General features: G+C 34.3%; 3 protein-coding genes across 3 annotated transcripts; 1 reads left to right on the top strand and 2 right to left on the bottom strand.

Moving 5' to 3' along the window:
- Window positions 1-217: 217 nt before the first annotated feature.
- On the top strand, window positions 218-2,527 carry LOC145630223 (UNC93-like protein 1). Its single transcript, XM_081682474.1, has 2 exons — window positions 218-1,705; window positions 2,037-2,527. The coding sequence occupies exons 1-2, from the start codon at window positions 558-560 to the stop codon at window positions 2,260-2,262; spliced, it is 1,374 nt and encodes a 457-aa protein (XP_081538600.1). The 5' UTR covers window positions 218-557; the 3' UTR covers window positions 2,263-2,527.
- Window positions 2,528-4,059: 1,532 nt separating this feature from the next.
- Window positions 4,060-5,032, bottom strand: LOC145630222 (uncharacterized). Its single transcript, XM_081682473.1, has 2 exons — window positions 4,838-5,032; window positions 4,060-4,525 (listed from the first exon to the last, which is right to left on the bottom strand). Exons 1-2 carry the CDS (start codon window positions 4,937-4,939, stop codon window positions 4,127-4,129), a joined length of 501 nt encoding a protein of 166 aa, XP_081538599.1. The 5' UTR covers window positions 4,940-5,032; the 3' UTR covers window positions 4,060-4,126.
- Window positions 5,033-8,313: 3,281 nt separating this feature from the next.
- On the bottom strand, window positions 8,314-13,782 carry LOC145632488 (uncharacterized). The gene is made up of 9 exons (XM_081684869.1): window positions 13,550-13,782; window positions 12,603-12,846; window positions 11,920-12,069; window positions 11,340-11,397; window positions 11,145-11,237; window positions 9,239-9,304; window positions 9,088-9,143; window positions 8,951-9,010; window positions 8,314-8,858 (listed from the first exon to the last, which is right to left on the bottom strand). The coding sequence occupies exons 1-9, from the start codon at window positions 13,780-13,782 to the stop codon at window positions 8,631-8,633; spliced, it is 1,188 nt and encodes a 395-aa protein (XP_081540995.1). The 3' UTR covers window positions 8,314-8,630.
- Between the last annotated feature and the right edge of the window lie 2,172 nt (window positions 13,783-15,954).

Genomic DNA, 15,954 nt, shown 5'->3' with positions numbered 1-15,954 from the left:
CAGATTTTTATTTACTGCAAATTCGGTTTAAATTGCTACAAATGAGGGCTCACAAATCCTAATTAATTTTGGTTTGATTTTGGTTGTGGTGCGCATTGTTGTGTGCTGCTGCGTTATTGTTTCTGTTTTGGTGCGTTATTGCTTTTCTCTAATTTGTGAACCTTCTATATTATTATACAACCTCATTTCGAGAATACAAGCAAACAAAAAAATAGGATAGAATTTACAAAATCAACATATTCATTTCTCTTGTGATTTGTGAACCTTCCATATTAATTAAGCCAAATATCTTGTATTTCTTTCTATGATTGGTTCACTGTCTGTCATTTTTTCCTATTTAGCGTACAAAGCTGGCAACTCATTGAGTAGTTTTCCATAAATATTCCCAGATCAAGACAAATCCATCAGTCTAATTTCCATTTTTTACATTAAGTTACAAATCACAATCAAAGTTCTCTCCTTTGACCTTTCTAAATACAAATCATTAACATTTTTCAATCAAATCCAATATTCCAAGTATATCAATCAACCCCATTTCAAATCATACAATATAAATAATGGGTTTGGAAAGGGAAGAAGAAGAACCCACAAAAATGTCAAAATTAAGGTATAATTCTCCTTTAATTCAAGTAATATTAATAGGGTTGGTATGTTTTTGTTGCCCTGGTATGTTCAATGCATTATCTGGTATGGGGGGTGGTGGTCAGGTTGATCATACAGCAGCAAATAATGCTAATACAGCTTTATACACTACATTTGCAGTGTTTGGGATTTTGGGTGGTGGAATTTACAATATATTAGGGCCTAGATTGACCTTGCTAGCCGGGTGTTCGACGTATGTGCTGTACGCAGGCTCGTTTGTGAACTATAATCACCACCATTCTCAGGGTTTTGTGATTGCTGCTGGTGCACTTTTGGGTGTGGGTGCTGGTTTGTTGTGGGCTGGTCAAGGAGCTATCATGACTTCATATCCTACAACTAAGAGAAAAGGGAGTTATATTAGTATGTTTTGGAGTATATTTAATATGGGGGGAGTTATAGGTGGGTTGATTCCATTTATATTGAATTATAATAGGGCTGAGGCTAGTTCTGTTAATGATGGTACTTATATTGGATTTATGTGTTTTATGGGTGTTGGTGTACTTCTTTCATTGTGTATTTTACCACCTAATGAGGTGATTAGGAATGATGGGAGTGTGTGCACTCATATTAAGTACTCGAATGTAACGACTGAACTCGCTGAGATTTTGAAGTTGTTCTTGAATTGGAAGATGTTATTGATAGTGCCAGCTGCTTGGGGGAGCAATTTTTTCTATACTTATCAGTTTAATAATGTGAATGGGGAGTTGTTTAATTTGAGGACTAGGGGGTTTAATAATGTGTTTTATTGGGGGGCTCAGATGTTGGGGTCTATTGGGATAGGATACTTGATGGATTTCAGCTTTCAGAGTAGGAGGAAAAGGGGATATTTGGGGATTATGGTTGTTGCTTTGCTTGGAACTGCAATTTGGGGAGGTGGTCTAGCCAATCAGTTGAGGTACTCAAGGAATAATGTTCCTGAGAAGTTGGATTTTAAGGATTCGGGTGCTGCTTATGCCGGTCCATTCCTATTATATTTTAGCTTTGGCTTGTTGGATGCCATGTTCCAAAGCATGGTTTACTGGGTTATTGGTGCTCTGGCAGATGATTCAGAGACACTTAGCAGGTAAGACATAACTTTTAGATTAGTGTATGCAGTAGTAATTGGTCTGTTATTTAGTGTTATTGTAGTTAATGAATCTGCTATAGAATTGGAATTACTAGTGAAAATGATAGATTGAGTTATGAATATAGGCGGTGTTGTATTATTGCTGTTGTTGGTGCATCTGTTATTTTGTGTTATTGTAGTTAATGAATCTGCTATAGAATTGGAATTACTAGTGAAAATGATAGATTGAGTTATGAATATAGGCGGTGTTGTATTATTGCTGTTGGTGCATTTATTGGGGGATGGGATTGATGTGGACTGAAACATTAGTTTCTGTAAATTGTTTCAGGTACAGTGGCTTCTACAAGGGAGTGCAGAGTGCAGGGGCAGCAGTTGCTTGGCAAATTGATGTACACAGTGTCTCGTACCTTAACCAGTTGATTGTGAACTGGGTATTGACTACAGTCAGTTATCCCCTCCTGCTTCTACTAATAATGTTTGGAGTTAAGGATGAAAGTGTAAATGGAGAACAATTCTTAGAAGATAAGAATGATAGGCTAAGCAGTTTATCTTGATGCTTATGCTTCCTCTTGACCTTCGGCTTTTCGTGCTATATTGTTATAGTCATAGTGAAGATATGATGTAAGTTTAGGAAGTAAGAGCACTCCTAGATGGAGGCAGGCTTCACATCTTAAATCAGTGTGCCTAGGACGTGCTGACTCGTGTGATCGTGTCTGACTTATATATCTGTTATATACTTATAGTGTCAAATTGTTATCAACTTTATGAAATAATGTGTTTATAAAAAGATAAACAGTATTATTTTTGTTGATTGGAAAATTTCTCACTGTTAATCCTCTTTATACATGTCTGTATCTCTGCTAGGCATGTAATTTTGAATTTTGCCTACTTAATAACCATTGGAGACCTGTTAGAAAGATACAAAAAGAGTGAATATTCTCGTCCTTTCTGCAGTTTTAGAGATCATTAGGCTGGCATGTAGGACAGTAGGACACAAATGACTATCAAAATCTGGTTAGTAGGAAAAATTGCAACATTAATTATTGCTGATATGTATGCTGCCAAAGGAAATTTACTGCTGCTGTATAGTGCTGCCCCTTATTCTTGCCCTCTGTTAGTTGTATGAGTGGATGGAAACGATATACTGTTATACGGCATGTAAATTCAAGCTGTGCTTATTACTTGACAAAGGCTGTTACTTCGATGTTGCTTACTACAACAGACGAAAATTCTAGAGTTTCTGCTGATAGCTAGAAAGAAGTGTAAGGTTTGTCATGCTCTGTGAATGGGGGATGTCACCTTGAAATATCAGCATAGAGCTGATAAACTTTGACATATTCGGCGTTAAGCAAATATCCCTTTTTGTAATAAGTGAAGCATCTATAACCATGCATATGTAAAATTGAACTTCATCCATTGTTATTGAATTTCGTCTGCAACACTGGATTCAGACAAGATAAAAGGCTTTTTTTTAAAAATTACTATCTAAGTTTGATGATTAGAAACATCAAGATGCCAGATACTAAAAGAGTTCTTTTCAAAGAAAGTTGTTCAACAGATTAAGATATCATTAACTGCATTTGATGTGTTGATCAGGCCAACTGTTGTCAATTGTCATATTCTGAAACTTTGGGCTGCTTTTATGTATCCTCCTAACACATGATTAAAACATATATTTTGCTGCTACTTATTGTTTGACTGAACAGAATGACCATACTCTGATCATCCAGGATTCATTATCAAGATTGGTATTATTCTGTGTACCAGGATTATTGCTTCATCTGTTTCCCTAGTTCTTTTTTGTTTATTTGCCAATTGCCTAACCAGGGAACTCCCTTTCAAACCCTGCTATATCCCTGAAGAAAAACGATGTAGTGTATAGGAATAAACTGTATAATGTTTTGACTTATATTGTCTTTGTTTGGCTAAGCAGTATAAGTAGGTTCAGAATCAATGCTCAGAACTTACTGTGCCTGGATTTTGGAGGGGATAAAGAAACAAGATATGCCTTTGTGACATTGAATGAAAATTACTGGTGCAGATTTTACTTGATATGTGGATTTTATTGCTGTTGAGTACAAAACTACGAATCTTATTGAGCGTGCACAGGTAAGTAAAACTCAGCATCTGCTAGGCTTCCTTGCTGTCATGATTCAGGACAAATTGGCTATTGGATGTTTAGGCCAAGGATTTTTTATTAGGATGTTGCCTTTTGGAGTATCATGTGAGACAGATCACCCATACATACATGTTAGTAGTTGTATATGCATAACTGTAAATAACAGAAACAGAATGGAAAAAAGACATTTTATTTGGTTTAGATGCAAACACTCACTACATGCTGTACCAATTACAAAAAAGAATTTTTACTCAGGTATCATAAATCTGTGCACTTAAGTATAATGTTCTATAAAATGGTCAATGTTCGGTTGTAACGAGAGGTGCATCGCTTTTTTCTTCTGTGGGTTGAGCCTCAACTACCTTGGCTTCTTCTACTGGCTCAGGGATCTTCTCTATCTCAGAGGTGTTAGCAACCTCAGCTGGAGCAGCGTCGGCGGCTTCAGTTGAGGCAGCCTCAGCTTCAGCCGGAGCAGCCTCAACCTTAGCCTCGGTCTGCTCCTTGGCCTCAGCCTCAGCCTCAGCCTCAGCCTCAACCTTCTCCTCAGCCTCGATTTTCTCCTCGGCCTTGGTTTCTGCTACCTCTGTGATGAGCTCCCTGGCTTGTGTTGATTCTGAGGACTCTTTTGCTTCTTCTGTGGTTTCAGAGAGACCTACTAAGGGCTCTTCTGTTTTTGTCTCTTCACCTCCATTATTTTCCTATCATAACACACACACACACAAGGAAAATCAACAATAAATGTAGGCATTTGCTTTTTCTAAAAATGAAAAAATGTTGGCATATCAATATAGTCATTTTATTAGAATTTTGATTATTATGTACAGTATGAAAAAGCTCAAATGTGCGTATAATAGAAACGTGACTTATTATTTAAGAGTTAAGACAAATGATTGACAATGTCATGTCATGCACACATGAGGCCGTAGTTGTGACTTGCACCCTTTTTTTTTTATATGTAAATCAAACTGACGTATAACATTAATTATCTAAAAATTGAATTGTAGGCATACCTGTGCAACGGGGTCGGACTCGGGCTTATCAACAGCAGGAGCCTCAGCGGGCACAGGCTCGTTGATGTCCAAGTCCTTAGGTCTGCTAGCACAGCCGCCCATGATCGTCGAAGGGGTTATAAATAAGGACGATTCGGGCGAGTATTAGGAGGTGAGGGATGAGAAAAAACTTGGAAGAATGTAATGTTATTGAAAGTTTTTTATTGTTTTATTCCACAAATGAGGCTGCTTTGGATGATGGAAGGAGGCAGCTCTTATAGGATGAAAGAGAGCTCTAAACATAGGGAGTGCAAATGTGCAATGCTCCATAAACAATGCGCAACTTTCTGTTCCTTTTTCTTAGGCTTTTGCCTTACATTTAATTTGTGGTTCATTTTTGCATGACTTTTTCTCAAGGACAGCATTTTTTCTGTTACACAATTTTTTTAGCTGGTTAATTAAAACCGTTAATAAAATTAATACGTAGTAATAATTTTATTTTTGCGAGAGATTATCAATAATAATAACGGCAGTTAAGGAAGTCAAGGTTTTTTTTTTTCCTTTCTCTTTCATATCCTTTGATTAATTTAACTAAAAAAAATACTTGTAATCTTTAACTATTTCATTTCGACTAAGTTGTTTAACAAATTTATGGTATTCATATGTAAGGTAGACACTTAGTACATTTTTTTGGTTAGAAATTAGCAAGTTAACTAAGATGGGAAATCTTTTTGGGGACTTGATTAATGCTTTTTGCATCTAGAGGGAACTTGGGATCAAGAATACCTAAAAAGTTACAACAGTGTAATTTTTATCAACTTTTGATCCATTACAAATCAACATGTCCTTGAATTAATTGTGAGTGCATGCATCAATAATTTTGATCACACATTAAAAATGTAATTTTTCCCAAAATAAAAAATAAATAATAAATAAAAAAATTCTGAGACTAATGGCTAGTGGAGTAGTAGTACATGTAGTTAAATTATTGATTTTTACTAACTGAAATTGATTATTACAAAAAAAAAAAAAAAAAAAAAAAAAAAAAAAAAAAAAAAAAAAAAAAAAAAACTAATTTTTCTAGTATTCAATGTAAATTTGTAATATAATTTCTTTCCTATGAAAATAATATTTACTACGGAGTAACTAAAACTAATTTTTCTTAATTCTACGTGTTTATACATATTAAAATCTACTTTTATCAAACTAGATCTGGTTTTTTTATTAAATTCGTGATAAAATAAAGTACAGTAGTGTGGAATATAATAGATCATCAATCATTTGTGGAAATCAGTCTCGAAATAACTCTTATATCAACTCTCCTTCCTAATCATCCTTATGGCCATGACTAGGGATGGCACGGGTCGGACTCGGAGCGGATTATGCTAAATCCGACTCCGACCCAACAGGAAGTCGGAGGTTAAATCCAACATCCGACTCCGACTCCGACATCTGACTCCGACATCCGACTCCGACTCCGACTTCAATATCCGACCTCCGACTCCGATCCGACCCGACTCCGAGTTTTTTTTTCATTATTCAATATACTTTGAGATGTTGGGTTATTTGGGCCTTTACAACCCACACCCAATGCCACCATGACCCACACAAAAATCCACTATCTATTGGAGTCGGAGTCGGATAATCCGTTAAAGTCGGACATTTGTCGGAGTCGGATTTTTTTCTCGGATTTTTTGTAGGATCTGAATCCGACCCTCATCCGACTCGAAGTCGGATTATTTTAACGGAGTCGAACTCGGATTACTTTTTTCTCGGACTCGGAGCAGATATTTTACCTCGGATCGGGGCGGAGTATGGTCGGATCCGGACTAGATTGTCATCCCTAACCATGACTCCCATGAGGGTTCAAATTGAAGGCAACACCATGAAATTTAAGGTGAGCTACAATCCTAGAGACACACCACTTCTTATACTTTAATTGATCAACACGTGAGGTAAAATAATAGAAAGAACAAATAACCTTCAAGTAATATCGAAACATTATGTACGTAATATATATCAAGTTTAATCATCAATTACTAGTTTACTACGTATTATGCAATAAAGGAAGTATAATGGGATTTCAAACTGAGAGCTCCAATTAATTTCATAATCCTAATTTCGGATCGTATTATATGCAATTTTAGGGTATTATTTGTGAGATATAAAAAATTCTAAAGTTGCATATAATACGATACTGAGGTAGTATTACATTACAAGAAAAACCGCTACTTAAAACAAACAAGGACTTGTTAAGAAAAAACATTCTCCAATAGTTGTTGTGTGACTTGTGTCATATCAACGGCATGTTTCCTTTTTGAGAAAAAGTAAAGAAAACAGCGTACAACAGCTAGCCAAAGAATAACCAGTAAACCAACTCAACCACCATTTGACCCATACCATTCTTGGCGTACAATTTCAATTTCTCTTCCATTCTTCCCCAAAATCTCCAAATTACAGGGTTTGAGGACCCCAATTACAATTCCTCTCAAACCCTAAATTTTCATAATTTAACCTCCATTAAAATGTTTCACCGAAATTTCAATTTCTCTTTCTTAATTTTCTCTCTCCTATTAATTTCCTTTACTCAATTCGTAAAATCCGACACACAAACTTCCGTCATCCGATTACCATCCGATTTCGCCGAAAATGCTGAATTATGCTCGCCGGAAGAATCATCCGGAAAATCCTGCCCGGTTAAATGCTTTCGACCCGACCCGGTTTGCGGCGAAAATGGGGTGACTTACTGGTGCGGTTGCGCAGATGCTCATTGCGCGGGTACTCGGGTCGCCAAACGTGGGTTTTGTCAGGTGGGAAATGGTGGATCGGGCCCATTATCGGGTCAAGCTTTTTTGTTGGTTCATTTGATTTGGTTGATTGTTTTAGGGTTTTCTGTTCTTTGTGGGTTGCTTTAAAATTTTTAAGGATTTTTTTTGAGATTTGTACTAATTCTTTGTAGAAGGGATTGTTGTATGTAATTGAGAAAATGAGTTTGATTTTAGGCTCTAATTTCAGAGGATTGTAATATTTGTAAATTTAAAAAAAAAAATTGTCAGGGTGTGATTATTATTCTTTTATGTTAGTATTTGTATTTGAATTAGACAAACTCATAAATGAAAATTTCTTATTATTTGCTTTTATGAGTTTGATTTCTTGTAATTGTTGCATTTCGGAAAAAAATTTCTCAATACTCATCCAATAAGCATGATATAAAGATGTATGGCTTCACACCTTAGTCCAAGGAAGCTTTACATGGCTCTATGCTATACCATGCCATGCTATGTCTCGGCCAAGTTTAACTTATTTTTCCGTTGCGCCATCATCATAATTTGACATACTTCATCGTGCCGAGCTGTCGTGCTTTTTAAACAAAAAGGTGGTACATGACCCTTTGCAAGCATATTAACGAGACGTGCCTCAGCTCAGGTGCCATCTTTCATACAGAGTAGAAGTTATGTCACTTAAATGGGGGATGCATCATAAATCAAGTAAAATACTCCACAATTGGTATGATACCTTCATCATTAAAAGAGGGAAGAACAAAACCACAATTTTGTTCAAAACATTATTCTGACAGACTGGCGCCTGAAGCCATGAAGGTAGCCCCAAGCACATTCCAACAGAATGAGAAATGAGGGCATGGTTCCTTCATTAAGCTAAACAATTAGGTCAACTAGACATATCTGTTAAGCAGAATGAGTTTGTGTACCTTAGAGGCTAAATGAATGAAACATTACATCAAGCAAAATTTTCCTCAGTTTTCTTCTCTAATTAAAACTGAAAGTAGATCTCCCTTGTATGTCCTATAATTCTCCTACTCAGGTTTCTTCGGGCTTTGAAGTGAAAAAACAGGTTTGTTTTCTGCTGCTGTAGCTTTGTTATCATCTTTACTCTCATTTTGAGTGGCTGATGTTGGATTGAAAGGCGAAAAAGTTGAAGTATCTCCTTTGTTGTTTGCAAACATTTTCTGGTAGAGAGAAAGACCCATTGCCATTGTGCTGGAAACATCATTCATTGCTGCAGGAAGCACCATAATTGTAGACTGAAACAGCAACAAAAACAGCAAAAATTAAATCAATGACACCTCATGTTAGAACACTTAAGTAAATGAGCTGTTATAGATCAGTTATTTACTTCCTTAGCCATGTTGTTATAAGCTTGCACATAGTCTCGGGCCAATTTGAGATTTGCAGCCTACAAAATTTGACATGGTCAACAAATACCAACATAAGTTTATTGCTACAATAGCTAAATGAACATGAAGACTATACCGCTTGACCATTTCCTTTAAGAGCTTCAGAAACGATACGGATGGCCTCTGCTTCACCTATATCCACATATGATTATACATAGTTCATTAACAGCTCAATAACTAGCAAAAATTACAAATTCCAATGGCATCAATAAAGATATAACATAGACCTGTTGCCCTGTTAATTTGGTCCATCTTTGCAGCATCTGAAGTTAATACAACAGCTTCTTTCTTTCCTATTACACACAAATGACACAGTAAATAAACATTTGGTGGTAAAAGACTGTCTTGTGGACACAGTAAATTTCTAAATCAATAAGAAGATGCAGTTTTTCAGGCATCTCAGCAGAATAAAAACCAATATCAACAATGCAGCCGCCAACAGCAGTTTGCTTGATAAACCACTAACTTAGAGCTTGTTTGACACTCTGATAAATCCAGTTAAGCTATGAGGATTTTGGACATACATGAACCTTAGACATGCAGATTGTATCATTAATTTTGTATTTTGCCAGTTAGTTCATGTCAGGGAAAAGGCCAAAATGGTGTAAAAAAACGTACTTATACCTAAACTATAACTGAATACTACGCCTTGCTAGCTGGACCAAGGCAGGAGTAGAAACCTTAGGTATGATAAATGATTCAGGGTGATAAACATACCAAAGACATGGATGTAATTCAGGAAATTGATGCTTAAAAAAGTACTTGGAAATTATGGCAAGGGGAGTAGGACAACTATTCTTGCACACCCATGAGGCTACATACCCCCTTATGCTAATGAGCACAGGAAATTAGTGCATGTTTGACATAAATTTAGGGAAGACAATAGAATTAAAAACAAATACGAAAGCAAAAGGGTATGTTAAGCGTTACTTTATTATTGGTCGTTTCATCTACCAAAGGAAAGGAATCCCTCGTATCAAATCGAGGATTGAAGAATACATTTTGTTACCATTACAGCAGGGTAGGGAAGGGAAACCAATAGGTGGTAATGTTACCCTTAGGAAATAGAGGGTGTTACCCAAACTCTCATTTCAAACAATTGGTAATCGTAATCAAAGGGGTTAAAATGACCACAATTTTACCACTCTAAAATACTATACCAACATTGCACTTAAAGAGTACAGAAGAGGTTAGAGCTGTTGCATAGTTAATATTGAAAGCCTATAAGAGCAACTTTTCCAGGAAAATTTCTAGTGATGAAGGTTTTTTCTTTTCTTTATTTATTAATTTTTTTTTTCCAGGAAAATTTCTTGTGATGAAGCACAATCAACCTGTAACACTACATTTTCAGCTAAAACTTAGTATCAATTTAGTAGGTGTTTCTTGTTCATTTCCAAGTGAAAGTTGCACTACAAGGGTAAAATGAGAAAGCTCAGATCATCTGCTGATTGACTATCATGGTTTTTTGACAACTTCGACACTAGTGTTCATAGATACCAACCAGAACATCAAACATTAATCCTACAGCCAACCACAGAAAAAATTCCTAATCATAACCTAAAATATTTGAAGCAAATTTTAGGAGCGGTATCTGCAAAAAGGGCCAAAACACAGCATATAATGAACAGCCAAAAGTAAAGTACATTATCCACTATTATCAACCTTCAAAAGTTATAATCAAACAACACTATGATTTTGCATCACCTTGATTCTTATGCTTTTACAGGGGTAAAACTGAATGAAAAGGACAATTGAAACACCAGAAATACAAATTCAATGCATCACAGTAGATGAGAATGCAAGTGACAGAACAAAGAACATGCATGTATGTGAATAGAGTCAAGAGCACCACGATTGTCGATTGGGGACGAAGAATCGATAAATAAGGCAATACATACTAGGAACAAATTCTACTCAACTCATCATATGTTAGACAATACTGTATCACAGGTTAACAAGTAAATGGGAATTGATCTTCTTTCCAAAAGGCTAAGTAAGATGGACAGACTCCGACACCCAACTGATGATACTCGGTATTGGAGTTCAGCTCATGATGATATGTATATAATAACCCACACCTAACAGCATTCACATTCAAAGTCAAAAATAATAGAAGGGTAAAGCTTGACAGACCTTCTGCCTCAATGATTAAAGCTCTTTTCAACCTCTCTGCTTCAGCTTGCTTTTCCATACTTTCTCGTATCCCAGGAGGTGGAAGAATATCCCCTGAAGAATTTGAATAATAAACAAAGAAAAGCATTTAGAGGGGAAAAAAAATTTAGGTTGAATTTAAAAGTTAAGTATAAGTTGGTGATAAAAGCCGCTTACTTATCTCATAACGGCGACAGATAAGACCCCACTGTGAGGCAACTTCATTGATAGCTTCCTGATTATATATAATTAATAAAGCAATAATCAGTTGAAATCTCTCTAAAATACTATTAGTAGTACAATTTTATTGCATGTACTTGGAGCAAATATATGAGCCAGATAAAGTTAAGCACAGCAATCAACAATTAGTATATAGGGAAAAAAGCATTATCTCAACTATGATATGCTATGTACATCTCGTCACCTGAGTTTCTATAGATCAAAATTTATAAAGGAATCCGATAGCATATAGTACAAGGTATAATGTGGTAAATGACAAATCTATAGATACTATCGTCAATTGCATGGAAATACAGTATGGTTTCACATGAGCTGTAACTGAAGAATTCAACATCAAAATGTTGTGTAAATTATAAACTTACTCATACATCACGCATTGAAACACAATATGAAGAAACCCTACTAAGGCAAATAAGATCATACACCGCAAGCATAAGGTATATATATGTCAATATTCAGAGATAAATGTATAATAGCAAATAGCAAAGGATTAAAGACAGGGTAATAAGAATCATACCACAATGTTTGCATTTATAGTGTCTCTCTCCATAAAGGTCCTGTCAAGTGGCATTTTTCCAATAGCACTACGCATCACAGTTTGTGCTAACTGAGTTACTGCATAGAGGACATTATCATTGCCATATGACGCCTGTTTTGCATCAATGACCTACAATTTGACATTCCTAAGTTCAGCACACGCAACAAATAGCAAGTAGCCAAATTGTTGATAAACTTTGCAGTCTTTTGTCACACTGGTATAACACTAATCACCAGCAGTAACATATTGATACAAAACTTAATATGTGGATTCATTTGAACTTAGCTTTGCACTGGAGCATGTGCAAACAGCTCACATCATAATTTTCTCTGTTTTTGCAGTATTTTATATTTACTTTAGTCTATGTTTTTACTTTTTAATTATTCTCCATTAGCACCATTCCTCTCCTCCCCATTTAGCACTAAGTGCATTGAACTATAAATAACGTAAACAAACGCTCTGGATAGTGAATTACTAATATGTCACTGCTTCACCAATAAAAACTTTAAAAAGAGTCATATGTGCATACTAATATTATACAAATATGTCACTGCTTTGCCGATAACAACTTTTATACCAAGTGGCAAAAGGGTGTGGAGTATGATAACAATCTGGCTACAACTAAAAATTACACACACAATCACAAGAAAGTACCAGAATACCTTGACAAAGAGGACACCATTCACCCTAATGCTAACATTGTCAGTAGTAACAGCAGGTTGCTCAGGAATTTCGATGGTCTGTTCTTTCAGTGAGTGTATGTATGCGATTCGGTCCACAAATGGTATTAGTAAATGCAACCCTGCTTCAAGAACACTACTGAACTTCCCAAAACGTTCAATGACATAAGCTTCTTGTTGAGGCACAAATCTTATACCCCAATTGATAGCTGTCCTTCTCATATACCTACTCAAATAGTCAAGTTGCATACAAATTACACTGATATCCCAACATACTAACACAATACAATTGCAAAAACCTCCAAAATCATCATTGTATACTTGTATCTACCACTAATTCATCATTTGCAAAATGTTGTCTCAAATCTCAAATCCTCTCAACAAACAACTTATTATCTCACATAGAAAATTGAGAACAAAAATTATTCCAGCATAAATTCTAAGGTCTATAGATTGTAGTTGAGCAAACATTTCTTAGCAAACCACACAAAAATGTACAATAGAAAGAGCAAAGAGGAGTGCGTCAAAATTAATGGAGAACATCAAATAAAATCTCGCAAACAATTTATCGCATATTTCGCTGCTCAAATGAAGTCGTATAATAAGAACATCATTTATAACAACATTTGCAAATTACCACTACAATATTCACAATAACACAAATTCAACAAAAATTGAGTACAATAATCAAAGCATAAACCAAAATCTGAACTCATTTAAGCAAAAATTCACCACAAATCACATACTCTCAAGAAATTACAAGTTCAAACCAAAAATTAAGAGCAACAATTACTTCAATATTTCAAGAATCACACTAACAACGAACATTTTCAATTACAACTACGAAAATTCTAAGTCGCATTAACACAAATTCAAGAAAAAATGTAGAAACGAGATTACATTTCTAAATCGAAATCAAGAAAATATACCTCTCATAAGGATCAAAATTACGACCAGAGGAGAAATTGCGAGACTGAGAAAGTAGCGCCGCGTAATTATTAGAGGGATAAAAAGGAGATTGATTGAGAATCGATGAAGTAGAGATACTTCTTAGTTGATTGAGAATCGGAGAAGAAGTAATTGAATTTTGGTGCGAAAAATTGTTGAAGAAATGACGAGAAGATTCAAGAACCCTAGTTCTTGCTAATCTTGAGATCGACATTTTTAGCAGGTTTTGAATGCTTGAAGAATTTCTGTGCTTAAGCCCTAGAATGGAGAAGTTCAAGCTAAAACCCTTTATTTAAGAGGATGAGATCATTTTTAGAGGGAGAATTTATTCAGATGGTTATTGTTTTCTTGCGGAACAATTTTTTAAGTGTTTTTTTTTTTTTTTTCTTATTTAAAATAAAATGTTTGCTTGAAGAGTAATTAATCAACCATACAAAAATACGGGTTACTTAATTTTCTCAAAATAATAATAGCCCCCATTCTCCCGTCAAAAATAATAATAATAATAATAATAATAATAATAATAATAATAATTGTTTGCTCGAAAAATAATTAATTACTCGGTAACCATAAAATACTTTTAAAAAAAAAAACATTCTTGAAATATATAGGGTGTATTATAGTCATTCAAATAAATTTATTTAAAGCGACTTAGAGAATTTTGATAAATGTCTTGGTATACGGATTAAATTAGTCCAACTACTCCATAATAAGTAATTTCTTATTAGGGGTAGAGTTTTTTTAGAGTTTTTATCTCATGGTTTGTTAAAGGTCTATTCTATTACCTTATTTTCACTTATTTCAGGTGTAAGAAGTTCAATTAAGGCCCCGTTCTCTTCACCTTAATTTTGTTGAACTGAAATTATTTTACTGAACTGAAATTATTTTTGCTGAAATGAAATTATTTTTAATGAACTTAAATTAATTTTACTGAACTGAAATTATTTTTACTGATTTTCTATTATAATTCTTCTTTAATAAAACTCAATTTTGCTGAACTGAACTTATTTTTACTGAACTGAAATTATTTTTACTGAACTGAAATTAATTTTACTGAACTGAACTTATTTTTATTGAACTGAAACTATTTTTACTTAATATTATTTTTTTAAGGTAAAGAGAACAGGGCCTAAGTTTAGATAAGTTCAGTTCAAGTTAAATAATTCCTGATAAAGGTTACGCAAGTACAAATTGCAGCTAAAATAAATTCTAATAAGGTTTAATAAGTTCTAAAAAGTAAAGATAAGTTCTGATCAATGAAAATTAAGTGAATAGAATACACTCTAAATATTTGATCATTATGAAAAGAACTACTTTGGGACTTATTAAGGAAAATTGGTATTAATAATCCTAACTTTGACCTTTTTTTTTTTTTTTAAATAATCTCATCTTTTTTTATTATTCTGAAATAATCTCAACTTAGGGCATGTTCTCTTCAGTTGAGTTCCTAATTTTCTTTTCTTGTAAACAATTATTACAAAAAGAACTATTTGTGCTAAAAAAAAAGCTCATGAAAAAAGTTTTTTGAACAGTGTTTATTATTAAATAATGATTGGAATTTTTAAAATTTATAGACATCTACCAAACACTTTTATACCAGATTACCAGCAACTATTTACAATCAAATAGTTAAATCAGTCAATACAAATTCATTATAGAATACCAAACTACTAATCAACTTCATGACAATTTATCGAACAGAACCTAAGATCATTTTTAAGAGGAGGGAATGGAGATAAGGCTCATTGTTTGAAAGTATCATTTTACTTTATTTTAATAATGAACTAGCATTCTGACCCGTGCAAATGCACGGGATGGTTATAAGGGGTACACTTTTGTTTTATAATATGTTTTAATTGGAAAATGAATAGTTTATAAAGGAGAAGAATGGGTGATAATTGAATGTAATTGTAGAGATATTAAGTTGGGGGAAAATGAATCAAATAACATTCATATATGTTTTTTTTTTGTTTTTTTGTTTTTGAAGGGAACATTCATACATGTATTGAATTAAAGCTAGTTCTTTTTTAAAATAATAAGAAAGGGGATTAATTAATGAAGGGAGGTGACATGTGGCATTGGTGAAAAATAAATTTTAATTACATGTGGCATGATGGGGATGAATCGATGATGATTTTTGTTTTTAAATACTAAGTATAGATATAGAATTTTTTTAGTTAACAAAATAAAAATAAAAATAAAAATAAAATTACTAGGTCCACCACATCACATGGACCAGATTATAGAAAGCTGAAAGCTCGATAAGAAATCCAGTAGCCCAGCAGCATTTAGCCTGCAATACATTAGTTGGCCCAACTACAATAGATGCTGACCATTTTGCGAGATCCACTTCACATAACTCAATTTGCTGGAATCAAATAAGCTC

This window comes from Chenopodium album, chromosome 5 (assembly GCF_948465745.1).
Source record: "Chenopodium album chromosome 5, dcCheAlbu1.1, whole genome shotgun sequence".
NCBI lineage: Eukaryota > Viridiplantae > Streptophyta > Magnoliopsida > Caryophyllales > Amaranthaceae > Chenopodium > Chenopodium album.
This window is presented reverse-complemented; position numbering and strand designations above follow the sequence as displayed.